The sequence below is a fragment of the Ziziphus jujuba genome, chromosome 10 (genome assembly GCF_031755915.1).
Source record: "Ziziphus jujuba cultivar Dongzao chromosome 10, ASM3175591v1".
Taxonomy (NCBI): domain Eukaryota; kingdom Viridiplantae; phylum Streptophyta; class Magnoliopsida; order Rosales; family Rhamnaceae; genus Ziziphus; species Ziziphus jujuba.
This window is the reverse complement of record NC_083388.1, coordinates 9,028,621-9,041,088: the sequence shown is the minus strand read 5'-3', so window position 1 is coordinate 9,041,088 and position 12,468 is coordinate 9,028,621. Positions and strand designations below refer to the sequence as shown.

Here is a 12,468-nt window from a genome sequence, read left to right as displayed (position 1 = left end):
CTAATTACTAATTAGAGGATTACTAAAATGGTGCTAAGGTATACGCTATTGTATTTATGTATTTATCAGTATTTTACCGTATATTATAATCTAAAAGAAGAACATGGTATAGTGTGAATTGGGTGGAACAGATTTTCATTATACTCTATCTACTCAAATACAAAGGAAAAAAATACTTTAAAAAGAATCGAGAACATGGAAGTATTTCGTAAACAAAAGGAAGAGAAAACAACAACCATGTCCAAGTGACTGCTAGTAGTTTTTAAGCGGCGGCTGTGTTTGAGGCTTTCCTAGAGGTATGAGCACCGTGAAATGAAGCTTTCTTTCGCAGGAATGAACGTTTTCTTTTTTTATTACCCTCTCTTGCCTTTGCTTCATTAAAATCCCCAGCTTCTATATCCTTCACATCCCGCATTCTTACTTGAAATGTCAGAATCGACATATGCTTTTCATTACAAAAAGAAAATTGGGTAGAAGGGGAGGTTGCAGAATTACAAGCAGCACGTAGTATCTAATGGCAAACAAAAAACGTGGCATTAGAAGGCCAACACTGGCGAACTGGTAGATTTATGGGCACTTCTGATTCGATGTGTAGAAGCTGCGGCAAAGGCAGCATTCTTCTCCGTATGGCAATGAAACCCAGAGATTAGCTCAATACTTTGCTAATGACTTTGAGGTACGCCTTGCTGCAGCTTCCTCATTATACATTAACTTCCAAAGCACTAAGAGATCGGTTGCTGACCTCTTGAAAGCTACCAGATCTACCTAAAACGCATGCCCTTTCAAGAACATGTCAAACTCTTTGCTAACCAAACAAATTTGAAATAAGCAGAGAAAGCATCATCGATTAACATTATTGACTAGATATTCTTTATAACTGCCAATGGCCCTCTCTCATCCAAGATCTATCATTAAGAACTAGCAGACTTCCCATACTTCGTATTACAGGTATTGAGTTACCTCCAGTCGGTTTTGGGCGTTCAGGAAGGGTGGAAGAGACAGGGTGTCGATTAGCAAATTATTGCAAGAGATTCAATGTCCTGTGACCTCATTTGAGTACAATGTCATAGCACAGAAACGGGAAACCATTCTATATGAAGATCTCAAAATTGACTCAGATGATTTCATTGCTGGAACCATTCATACCCTGGATGGAGCACATAACTGTTGAAATGGCAGTAGACTGCCCAAGGAGATTCTTCTGAAGTTGACTGAGAAAATCAACCCTATTCATCCATGGTGTTGTTAATGGGACATAAAAATTCCGGGACGCTCTTTTATCACTTCTCTGCATTTTTTGATACATTTGAGCCAACCTTACACCCTAAAGATCAAAATTGACGGTTATTTGAGGAAGAAGTATTTGGTACGCAAGTTATGAATGTAATAATGTTATGAAGGTTTACAGAGAGTTGAAAGGCCTGAGATGAAGAAGCTGTGGCAAATTCAAAATGTAAGGGCAGAGGCAGCTACCATTAGACCGGGAGATCTTGAAGTGAAGAAAATGGTTAGGTTCGATTACCATAAAGATTTTTGTTGTGTATGAGAATGGGATTTGGATGCTGCAAGGATGGAAGGGACAGATAATGGAAGCTATTTCTTGCTGCAAACCTGCTTAGGTGTCCAGAAAAATTTTCCCATCCAATGCATAGTTCCTTGTCCATCTTAAGATTTACATATATAGGCCATAACTTACATGCATTTGACCACCATGTTTGCCTATGATATATCATCTCCTTGAGTGAAATTATAAATATGTTTCTCATGTCACCAAAATTAAGCAAACTTTTTCAACGCATTGTTACCCTTCTATATATGCATGAAAAAAGTAAAAAAGAACCACAATTTACCTACAGCATCTGCATTCAAAGCCATCACAGGCTACGTATGTTTAAAATTTCATAAAACTGATACCAAATCCCACCTAGCTTAATGAAAAAAAGCATAAATTAATAACATATTGAAAACTAGATGTCGTATTAAAATCCTGGACAAGAAAGTAATGGTATGAGAGGTAAGAGAGGGGGTTATACTAATTCAAGTTTTAAAATTTAAAACAAATTCAAATGGCTGATTCTAAGAACTGGGCATTGATAATTAGCAAGCAGGTTACAGATACAAAACATAGGACTTGAATGCGACAATAAAGAAATAGTATTCAGCCACAAATGTAATCACCTAACTATTCTTACTCTTTTGTTTTTAACTCTTTGATCGTCTAAGAACACTCCAATCCAGCTTTCCACCCTTTGGTTTCTTGAAAGAGCCTTTACTCGTATTTGGTGATGACCGCTGATCACCTTGATCAGTTTTGGGTGATTTCCTTGGGTATTGAGATTCAGGCATTACTTCAGATTGTTTTCTTTTGTGGTCTCCATTAGCCTCCCAATCTAATTTATCCATATTTGAGCACTCTGCTTCATCCATTGAGGACCCATTTTCTCTGTGGTGATACAGACAGGCACTTGACTAATCGTAACATGTCTTGCGTATTAGCATAAAAAAATATATGAAAACATCTATCATACTATATAAGTAAATAATCAGTTCGGTTACTGTCTATATGATTTCTAGTTTCTAATTTTGAGTTTGCTGCACAAGACAATATTTCTAAGATTCAAAATAAGATATTATATATTCTACATACAAAACTAGTTTGTGTAACTTGAATACCTCTGGATGAATTGAACGTCAATTATCTCTGCACCTATAAGTACTGTTGAAATGTTAAGACAAATTTCTCCTCCCAAAAGAATTATGACAATGGGATAACCACCCATAATGAAACCTTGTATATCACTCTAAAAGCTGGTTTTTCCAGACCTTTACTCCAGCACCAACAATAATTGTTTGAGTAAATATGTCAATCTGTCAGAACTAATAGATTTCAATTTGTCTTATTTTAGATTGTCCGTTAGCTTTCAATTTACAAAACCTTACATTACCAGCTTGTGAGCACTTCTTGAACCAATTTCAGTACCAGCATTAAATAGAATGTAATATGTAAAGCAAAGCCAAGTACTTTTGAATCCCATTTTAAGACAAACAATCTTCTCAACCCACAACAAACATTTAATTGTTGAAGAAGAATCCTATATATTTTCTAATAGTCAGCATGCTAACGGAACGAAAGAGAAGAGAATTCAAAATGTCAAATCACCAACCTTAAAGATGATTTTCCACTTTGAAGATCAGAACAAGTGGCAGAAGCTGTTGGCTGACAGGGGCTTCCTGCTTCTTCATTCAGTTTCTACCATGAAAAGGCTTTGACATGAGGAGAACAGAAAGCAAAAGAGAAGCACACAGGTTGTGAATAGTCATTGGAAGATTTTGCATAGGTTCATGGACCCGATTTAATACTCACATCGATGGTTGGATTGAAACTTTGAAACGACATCCGACCTTTAATTGCTCCAGGATGGGGGTCACCTTCCATTATTACCACACTGCATGAATACAGAGAACCATTCTAAACAAAAAATTGAAATTTTGAGCAAAATTATGTCAAGAAATTGCTCTCGATGGCAATTAAGCCATTCTACTAGACATGATAGTATATCCAAACATTGTAGAAGTCACAATCTTCTCTTATGCATGCAATAAATTTAGTTTAGAAACTAATATAAACTCACAGTGATTCAGAATGGCACATCAACATCAATTCAAGAAGCAGAAAAACTCAACCATCTAAAAATATCACAACAAAAATTAAACAAAAGGAAAATTTACCACTTCCTAGATGTGGTAGAAGGGGAGGAAAAAGTTACATCAGGTTTGACTTCTTCTTTCTTTGCCATCTCCTCTCTCTGAGCTGCCCTTTGCATGAACTATGGTAACCAACAAACAAAAAAAAAAAAAAAAAAAACAACAAAAAAATCTTAAATATGAGTGGTTGGGTTAACAAGACTAGCTATATTATGTATCAAAAATTGAGAAATATTCAAAATTAAAGAATGCCATGGATAACTTTAAGAATCACCCAGTTGTGCTTTCAAGTAATTTTATTAAAATATGATAAGAGAAACCAATACTGAGTTCTGATCAAGAAAATCCAAGTTGGGTTTTATATTTGGGATTTACCTTCAAATTTCTCAGATTGCTGGAAAGCTCTCGCTTAGCCATTTTGGCTTTACTATGGGAAGCTCAAGGTGGGAAACTTATACAGAAACTTGTTTTCTTAAAACTGTCTCTTTCTGTGGCAGTATAAAAGCAAAATTGCTGCTTTCGGCAAAGAAGACGAACGGAGAAGACGAAACTCAGGGTTTTCACTGCCTAAACGGAGAGGAGTTTCGTCCCCAATCACTGATGGTGTTGTTTTGGGCTTGCTTGCTCCTGCAGAGCCAATCAGGGCCTTAAGCAAATTCAAGGCCCAGCTCACTTCATTAGGTCCAACATATTTCTTTAATTAAACTCAATTTATCAATAATAATAATAATAGTAATACTAAAAATATTTTTTTTGAATAATAAAAATATTCATGATATATTCTTAATTAGTATATTTTGTCACTGAACTTCTTTATATATATATATATAAATGAATTTTGAATTTTGCTTAATCATCACACAACAAATTTTAAGACGTTGATTATCTTTTTTTTTTTGGGAGGGAGGGAGCTGGGGCTGGTTATCTTAAATATAACTTTCAGATTAAATTACAAATGATAAATTTCCCCCAAAAAAACAAATTATCGAATTAAAATATCACTAAAAGGTAAAATTTTCAGTTGTGGAATAGATTTAAAATATTTATAACATATATTACTTTTGTCAAAGTATCAATTCTAATTGTAATTTCTTTTTTTCTTTTTTTTTTTTTGGTTCTATTATTTCTTTTTTTACAAATAAAATTTTAATTCACATGTTTATCACAACATGCAGAATATGCAAGGATTTTTATTTCAACTAAAACAAACTTATTTTATTTTATTTCATTGCAAGCCATTGACGGCTTTCTATCAGTAGGGAGCACATGGTATATGTGTACCAATATCCACACATTAGAAACCCTCCTTGAGTCTAAACCTATATGAAAAAAAGTCTCAAAGAGCTCGTTCAAGTTTACCACCTCACAGCTTTGTTCATCGTTTACTAATTGAGAGCCCAAAGGTTTTGTATTTCCTTCATTGGTCACCTTTCTCTACATAAAGCAATAGTGGGTTTTCTATTGATAATCTGGTGCTGTTTGGTTGAGGGGATATTTTTATATATATGCTTCTTTTTTCATTTTTCTTCTTTTTTCCTTTTTTCTTTTATAAAAAAACAGTTTTGGTCCAGATTGCTAATTTGGTTTTGGGTTTTGAGTTTTGTTCATAAATACTGTTTGTTTATATGTCCGTTTGGATTTTTTTTTTTTTTTTTTTTTTTGACAGGTTATCATTTGTCTCTTGGTGAGTGGAAAATAACTTATTCAGACCTTGTGACTTATGGTATGTTAATGAACCAGTATTGTCTTCATTGAATTATAATTAAAAGGAGACAGAAATTCCTATTGGTTAATTTGTATAAAATCTGTTTAGATTGTAACCTGTCCTTTGTAGAATTGATTAATGCCATTGATATGCGCGAATGCAAAGTGAGGAATATAACTTGGAATTCTTCCACATGAACTGTTAGTAGGGTAGGCTTAAGCTTTGGGATAAATATGTTATTTGATTGGATATTTAAATTATCAACTATGAATGAATCCTAAGTTTAGCTGTTGGAATGTTTGCAATGGCCTGTGGATTTCAACAAATGATTATATAATATGTTTGTCGAAGTTGGTTTTTGCCTCTTTGGTTAGATATTAATTTTTTCACCAATCTGATTGCTTGTCGATGGTTACAGGATTCTGAAGTGGATTACGAAGAGGGCGAGAATTCTGAAAAGGATTATGAAGACCAGCAGGACTCTGAAGACGGCCGACCCTGTAAGCAGTTATACCGTTGTTACCCTGTCTCGGTCATTCAAAAGGTTTGTGAACTGTGCCTAATTGGTCTGAAATAGAAGTATGCACCCGATCTGAGATTTATAAACCTTTATTAAGATGTTTGCTTTTATAAAAACTCAAATTTACAGCTTAGAACATTGATATTTTATTCTGTTGGTTAGCCTGATGAAAATTTAGTATTTCATTAGAAAACTGATCGCAATTTTTTCTCTAAAATTTTGCAGGCTCATCTGGAAAAGGGTGATAAAAGTATGTTTATATACTTAACTAGTTGGTTCGATACTATCCATGCCATCATTTACTTTCTCTTGCATATCATGAATGGTGATACTTGTTTTTAGCGTTCTATGACATTACTTGGACTTGATGGTATTTCCAGTTATAATGCCCACCTCAGCTCTTCAACGTCTTGGTAAGTTGGTGATCCTCTCACGTTATCTTTCCCCTGTTGTTGGTTAATGTCAACTACGATATTGATTTTATCTTCTTTCTTCTCCAGCGTTTTCAGTGGTAGAATACCCGATGTTGTTTGAACTAAACAACCTGGCTGCTGGACGAGTTACTCATTGTGGGGTCCTGGAATTTGTGGCTGATGAGGGCGTGATATATATACCAAGCTGGGTACTATTTTTTCCAATCAATGTGGCTAAAGCTTTCCTGCTATTCAGCTTTTAACTTTGTTGTTGTTTGTTTTATTTTTAACCTGTAGATGATGGAAAACATGCTTCTAAACGAGGGAGACACTGTTCAAGTAAAGAATGTTGGCTTTAGCTAAAGCTACTTGTGCGAAGTTGCAGCCTCACACCAAGGACTTCTGGAATTTGTCTAACCCTAAAGCCATGTTGGTTAATAATCCCTTTGGCATTTTTGTTTTGCATGAAATAGCAGTAGAATTGGATGTTACTGATGTCTATGTTTTTCTTTCTTCCCTATGCAGCTTGGAGACTACATTGAGAAGCTACACTTGTTTAACTACCGGTGACACTATCATGATTTGTTATAACCAAAAGAATTATTACATCAATGTAATTGAAACAAAACCATCCCCTGCAGTCAGTATTGTTGAAACAGACTGTGAGGTCGACTTTGCACTCCTCTAGATTATAGAGAACCTGAAAAACCGACATCTACTCTGCTGAACAAAACACCACCAAAAGGTAGTTGTCCTTTTTTTCATTATTGTAAACAGAATTTGGTTTGTGCATATTTAACCTTCATTTTAGACATGCTCTTTTTAACAAAATGGCATCATATGTTTTACTTTCTAGTTGAAGAAGAGCCTCCCAACAAGATGTCAAAACTACGCCCATTTACTGGTTCAGCAAGACGTTTAGATGGTCAGCCCTCATTATTCTCATCACAATCAGTTACATCGGCTTCTTCTCTATTGCACAATGAGCACCAACCAGGAATCGAAAATGGAACCAAGGTTACAAAGTCACCTTCTATGTGTCAAAGTAGTGCAAAGCCTGGAAAGCTTGTCTTCGGTTCAAATGTCAGGCAGTCCCTGACTGTGATTCCAAAGGTATGCCTTGCCATCTGAACTTTTTTCCAGTTCATCACCAAATTCAACTCTGAAGTACGCTGATCTTTTTGTAGTTGCTCTTGGAAATGGTAGGCTGCCATGAATAACACCAGTCAAGAGCCTTCTCAGAAGACAAAAGCGACAAAGTTCGAAGCATTCTCTGGGAAGAAATATTTACTAAAAGACTGATTCGTAGAAGAAATTTTTTGTTTTATACTAATTGCGTCACTAATCTAGAAATGAAAGGAAAAAGGTGTCCTTAAATTCAATTATCTAATTACCATTAACTGCCAGTTGAACATCATGCTCTATGGACCATGTCTTGTGCAGTTTTATTAGTTTTAAGCAGGATGAGAGTTATGACAAAAATAAAAAAATAAAAAAATAAAAAAACAGCATGACAGTTAAAGCGTGACAGAATTATAATATTTCTATTACTTGTCTTGCTTACTGCTTTACTGCTCTGCATTTTTATTGCTTCTTAAGTCGGTGCTAGCAAAGTCAATTGTCCAAATAAATGATACAGTCGCAAGTTCACATGGAGTTGGTACGACCATCCATACAAGGCTGTAGATTTAATATTTTAACTAGATTATAGTTGGTATTTCGCATCACATAATTTGATAATAATTCTCCAATGGCCAATCTCCGATAACTTAATTATTACACTGAAACAATAAAATATCCAACTGGTTTTAAATGGAAAGATAACATTTTTATGTATGAAAATGTGGTTTCACACTATTATACTGCAAATCATGCAACTTTGCAGTTGCAGGGGTTGAACTGCATATGATATTTCCACTATTTAATTTACACTTTTCTGTTCAAGTAAAAAAGCTGCAATATAGAAATCCCATGCGAGTGACATTAAGAATTTGGTTGCTTCTTACCAATGAGCATTGTATTTTCTACTTCTATACTGTGTGAAAACTGAAAAAATACATTGAAACCTTTTTCATTCTATTAATATCTATGAGAAATCAGAAAATTCAAGGAGTCAAGGCGGGTTCTTTGCTAGAGTTCTTAAATATTCTGTAAATAACATAGCAGTAAGATGTATATTTCTTTATTGATAATTAGAGTAGGAGAATACCATCTATTAATACAACCACACAGACAAGGAAGGGGGTACAATCGCCTAGTCCGCTACCCAATATGCTGTTCAAATTTAGAATTATGATACTAAGCTTGTACGGGTGTCTCAATTGCGACTTCTCCTGAATACCTGACATTTTCAGACTTCTCCTTGCCTTCCCATAGCTCTGGTAATGCTTCCCTGATATTATGGATGCTTTCCAGTGCATAATCCACAGATGCAATTCGGTTCGAGGAGCCCACCTATAAACCATTTATGACATTTCTGAGAGTAATATCCTTAGAGAAGCTAAACAAGAAGTGGAAAATATTCGATGCAGGACTTAAGTGTTAGTAACTTACCAATACCGTATTGAGACCTTTTCGTTTTGCAGTTCGTAAATTATTGATGTTATCATCAAAGAATAACTGAAGCAACAACAGCAAAATGACAGTACAAAATGGTAAGAGAGTATGTCAGAGGAAGAAATTGCAGATCAGTCAGAATCATCCTTGAAATACATTATCATGCTAAAGAGTATTAGATAACCAAGTGCCAAAAGCAAGAGCTAACTGATAGATAATCTGTCACACAAAACTGATGGCTAGATATCATTATTGGTAAAAATGATTTTAATGATCTCACCGTTTTATGAGGATTGATGTTTGCTATCTTGAACACTTTTTCATATGCATCTTCAAACGGTTTGCAAACAACTGGAGTTCTTGGTAGTACACGATTGGCATTAAGATGATGTAAATCTTCATTGGCATCTGGAATTCCAGCGCTTAAAGTAGTACTTGGTCTTCCTCCAGATTCAATTTCATCTTTATTAGCAGGTATATCATTATTGGTGGGATTCAAAGTCTCGAAGCATATAATTCCCTCAAAGCAGTCCTCCAATCCAAGCCTGCTAAGCACTTTAGCTGCATGAGCCTTATCCGCATTTGTAAAAATCTACACACAGTGAACAAAAAAAATCATAACGAAACATTACATCACTGATGACAAATAATTTCGAAAAAAACTACCCTGCTAAGAAACAAATCATGTACGAAAAGCAACTTCTGTGTATAAAATATATCATGAATGTATGTAAAATATAAAGGGACGACTTACAACTTTTCGGAAAGGCAAGCTTAGCAAAAGACCCCTTAAAACAGGATCAGGCTTAAGGATATCGTAGGATAATCTCCCATGAACAAAACTGCAAGGCAGGAAGGGGTGTGTAACAGCGTAAGATGCTAAGTACGCGTACTTTTCATAAAATACAGGCACTAAAAATGATCGAGGACTAATTACCTATGAAAATCGTCATACTCAAAGTTATAGCCAATAGCCTGGAAAAAAACAAAAACAAAAGAAGACAAATTTGTTTATCAACCTGCACTAGCATACAAATTATTTTGACAGTAATATTATATGCAAGAGTTTTTGACATACCCTGAGACCAGCTAATGTGGTCCCATAGTCCTTGTACAAAGAGAGACACAGTTCAGGGACTTTATCCTTCTCCATGCCAAGCCTTTGAAGCATATATTCTACAATAAACATTCAGATAAAGTATATTCAGACTATGACCAGTGGGGGAAACATAAGAAACCTAAATATGAAGTAGGAATCACCTTGAATATTCTTACAGATTTCTAATGAGAGACCAGAGCTAAAAGGATACAGAGTGTCATCCAGATCTGGAGGTTATAAAAGAGAATTAGTTACACTCTCACTATAATGCCATCAAATTTCAGATAAAAGAAAACTGAGACATAAAGGCTTACCAAAGAGAAGACAGTCATATTTTGGTTCTGGCGTTTGCTTGTGCTGGTCCTTGTTTTCCATCTTGGTTAAAAGTCTTCAAATTCTAAACTACAAAAGAGAAAAATTGGAAAAGTCCCATTAAACATTTAGCAAATACAACCAGAAATCGTGTCCAAGAACAGGTCAGGTACAAAATTATTAATATGCAAATAAAAATGTTGACAAAAATGAGTGACTGATTTCTGTAAAAGGGGATAGAGACAAAGATTGAGAATGCAACAATGAAATGGGCAACTGATAGGAACAAAAAGACAAAAATGAGGAAGCGAAAACTCAAAAATCTGAAATTGGATATGAACGAATGAGAGATTTAACAATAAGACATAAGAACAAAAAGTCCAAACTTGACAAAAGACCTTTCAACTCTAAAGTACAAATTTCAGGGAAAAAATGAAAAAGAAAAGCACAAAACTTCAATACCCAAAAACAAAATATGCTCCGAAAATTCCAAATGCAACAACCAGAAGCAGAGGAAGTTTAAGGATAATCGACAAACACAAAACTTAGAGCTTCACATTTGAAGTGGGGGAAAAAAAAATCCCAATAATAAGAACACGAAGTGCATCCAAAAACCCAAAAAGAAAATCAAGGCGGCAACAAAATAAACAAAATATATATATACGGTCAGAAAACCCAAAAAAAAAAAAAAAAAAAAACTGTGAACAGTGAAGCAAACATTAGGAACCAAAAAAATATATATATATATATATATATTTATATATATCATCATGAGCAGAGAAAATGCAGGGAAAATGAGAGATACCCAGATCCCAAAAAATGGCAGACTTTAAAGCGCAATGGCGTCGTTAAAATATAAAAGCGAGACAAAGGCAGTCGAAGCGGGTTATGAGACACACTGAAAACCGCACTCTATCATTCATCCATGCACATAAACAACCATTCGCCGCCCCCCCTCCTTCCTTGGATTCAATATCTTCCGGACTCAAATGTGGACCCACATATACATCATTTTGAATCCTTCTTACGTGGCCCTTTGCTATTTGGACACGTTCTTTTTTCACGTGAACATCACGCCGCGTTGTATTACAGCCGGTCCCCAGCGAAAATGGCCATTCATGGGAAATGTGTCGGTTCCTGGAGTAACTTCCTTACTATTTTTAATTGTTTTTTGTTTCACTTTTCTGATTCGATCCAGTGTGGGCGTCCATGGTCGGTGGGACATATAACCTCCACCAACCATACATGCATGCGGTTAGCCACGTCCAACCCCTTTATTTATTTATTTTTTTAATAATCTATTTAATTTATAACTATTTAAAATTTTCTTTCCGTGATTCAAATTTATATTTTTATAAACACAAATAAAAATATTTTATTATTGAAATTATCCATTTTATCCGTCCAATTTTCTTAAGCAATAAACCCACCTATACAACATGGTCCAAATTTTTAATCTTGGTGTTGGTTAATATCAATTGTACTTTCTTTTGGATGAAAAAAAAAAAAAAATTGACATCCTCCTTCTGGGATTCATCGTTCAAAATTAATCTACTTGGATTAGTATATTTAGTTAGCCCCTTCTTATATGGAGTTGTTGATGGTATGGAGTTGTATCATAAACCATATATGGGTTTGTTACCATTCCAAACCCATAATTCTTTACCTGCAAAATGAGTTTCTTTTGTTTGCTCCATCCCTTGGGATGTATATCAATTCTAGGTTTTTTTATTTTCTTTTGAGACAACCCAGCAATAACTATTACTAATAATATTCCCATTTTGTTTTCAAACAAATTAAAAGCATTGTCTTTGGTTATTCGCTTTCCGTTAACTTTAATTGATTTAGGGCTAAAAAGTAATTACATACTCTTTAAAATAGAAAAAATTGAAACTTTATTTCATATCCATAACAAAAAAAAAAAAAAAAAAGGAATCATGGAATTTTTTTGTTAAAGATAGAAAAAAAAAATTGAAACTTTATGTCATATCCATAAAAAAAAAAGGGTGTAATACCATATAATAATAGAATTCAAGAAATCAATGATAAAAGACACTAAATAAGATAACTATTTATTTTATTAAATAAAGAACAAAATAACAAAAATATTTAATTGCTTGACGTTTTCTCCCAAAAAAAAAAAAAAAAGTTGTTTGTT

General features: G+C 34.4%; 2 protein-coding genes and 1 pseudogene across 3 annotated transcripts; 1 reads left to right on the top strand and 2 right to left on the bottom strand.

Annotated features, from left to right (window-relative positions):
* Positions 1–1,929: 1,929 nt before the first annotated feature.
* LOC107411007 (uncharacterized) lies at positions 1,930–4,318 on the bottom strand. Its single transcript, XM_016018511.4, has 5 exons — positions 4,081–4,318; positions 3,730–3,827; positions 3,365–3,446; positions 3,165–3,250; positions 1,930–2,443 (listed from the first exon to the last, which is right to left on the bottom strand). Exons 1-5 carry the CDS (start codon positions 4,120–4,122, stop codon positions 2,203–2,205), a joined length of 549 nt encoding a protein of 182 aa, XP_015873997.1. The 5' UTR covers positions 4,123–4,318; the 3' UTR covers positions 1,930–2,202.
* Positions 4,319–4,939: 621 nt separating this feature from the next.
* On the top strand, positions 4,940–7,900 carry LOC107411008 (uncharacterized; annotated as a pseudogene).
* Positions 7,901–8,398: 498 nt separating this feature from the next.
* Positions 8,399–11,292, bottom strand: LOC107411043 (uncharacterized protein C24B11.05). 2 transcript variants are annotated; one of them, XM_016018553.4, is made up of 9 exons: positions 11,116–11,292; positions 10,313–10,400; positions 10,160–10,225; positions 9,978–10,075; positions 9,837–9,874; positions 9,654–9,741; positions 9,180–9,491; positions 8,897–8,962; positions 8,399–8,797 (listed from the first exon to the last, which is right to left on the bottom strand). In XM_016018553.4, exons 2-9 carry the CDS (start codon positions 10,371–10,373, stop codon positions 8,642–8,644), a joined length of 885 nt encoding a protein of 294 aa, XP_015874039.2. In that variant the 5' UTR covers positions 10,374–10,400; positions 11,116–11,292; the 3' UTR covers positions 8,399–8,641. The 2 variants fall into 2 exon arrangements, with proteins under 2 accessions (XP_015874039.2, XP_048325282.2); XM_048469325.2 differs by lacking the exon at positions 11,116–11,292 and adding an exon at positions 10,773–10,951.
* Between the last annotated feature and the right edge of the window lie 1,176 nt (positions 11,293–12,468).

Bases quoted from the DNA above. Each gene is read 5' to 3' on its own strand.
- LOC107411043 (XM_016018553.4), bottom strand. From the start codon at position 10,373: ATGGAAAACAAGGACCAGCACAAGCAAACGCCAGAACCAAAATATGAC. The intron at 10,076-10,159 runs GTGATTCCTACT...TGTTTATTGTAG, and splicing joins AATCTGTAAGAATATTCAAG to AATATATGCTTCAAAGGCTT. The intron at 8,798-8,896 runs GTAAGTTACTAA...AATGGTTTATAG, and splicing joins AAGGTCTCAATACGGTATTG to GTGGGCTCCTCGAACCGAAT.
- LOC107411007 (XM_016018511.4), bottom strand. From the start codon at position 4,122: ATGGCTAAGCGAGAGCTTTCCAGCAATCTGAGAAATTTGAAG. The intron at 3,828-4,080 runs GTAAATCCCAAA...TGGTTACCATAG, and splicing joins GCAATCTGAGAAATTTGAAG to TTCATGCAAAGGGCAGCTCA. The intron at 2,444-3,164 runs GTTGGTGATTTG...GTATCACCACAG, and splicing joins AGTGGAAAATCATCTTTAAG to AGAAAATGGGTCCTCAATGG.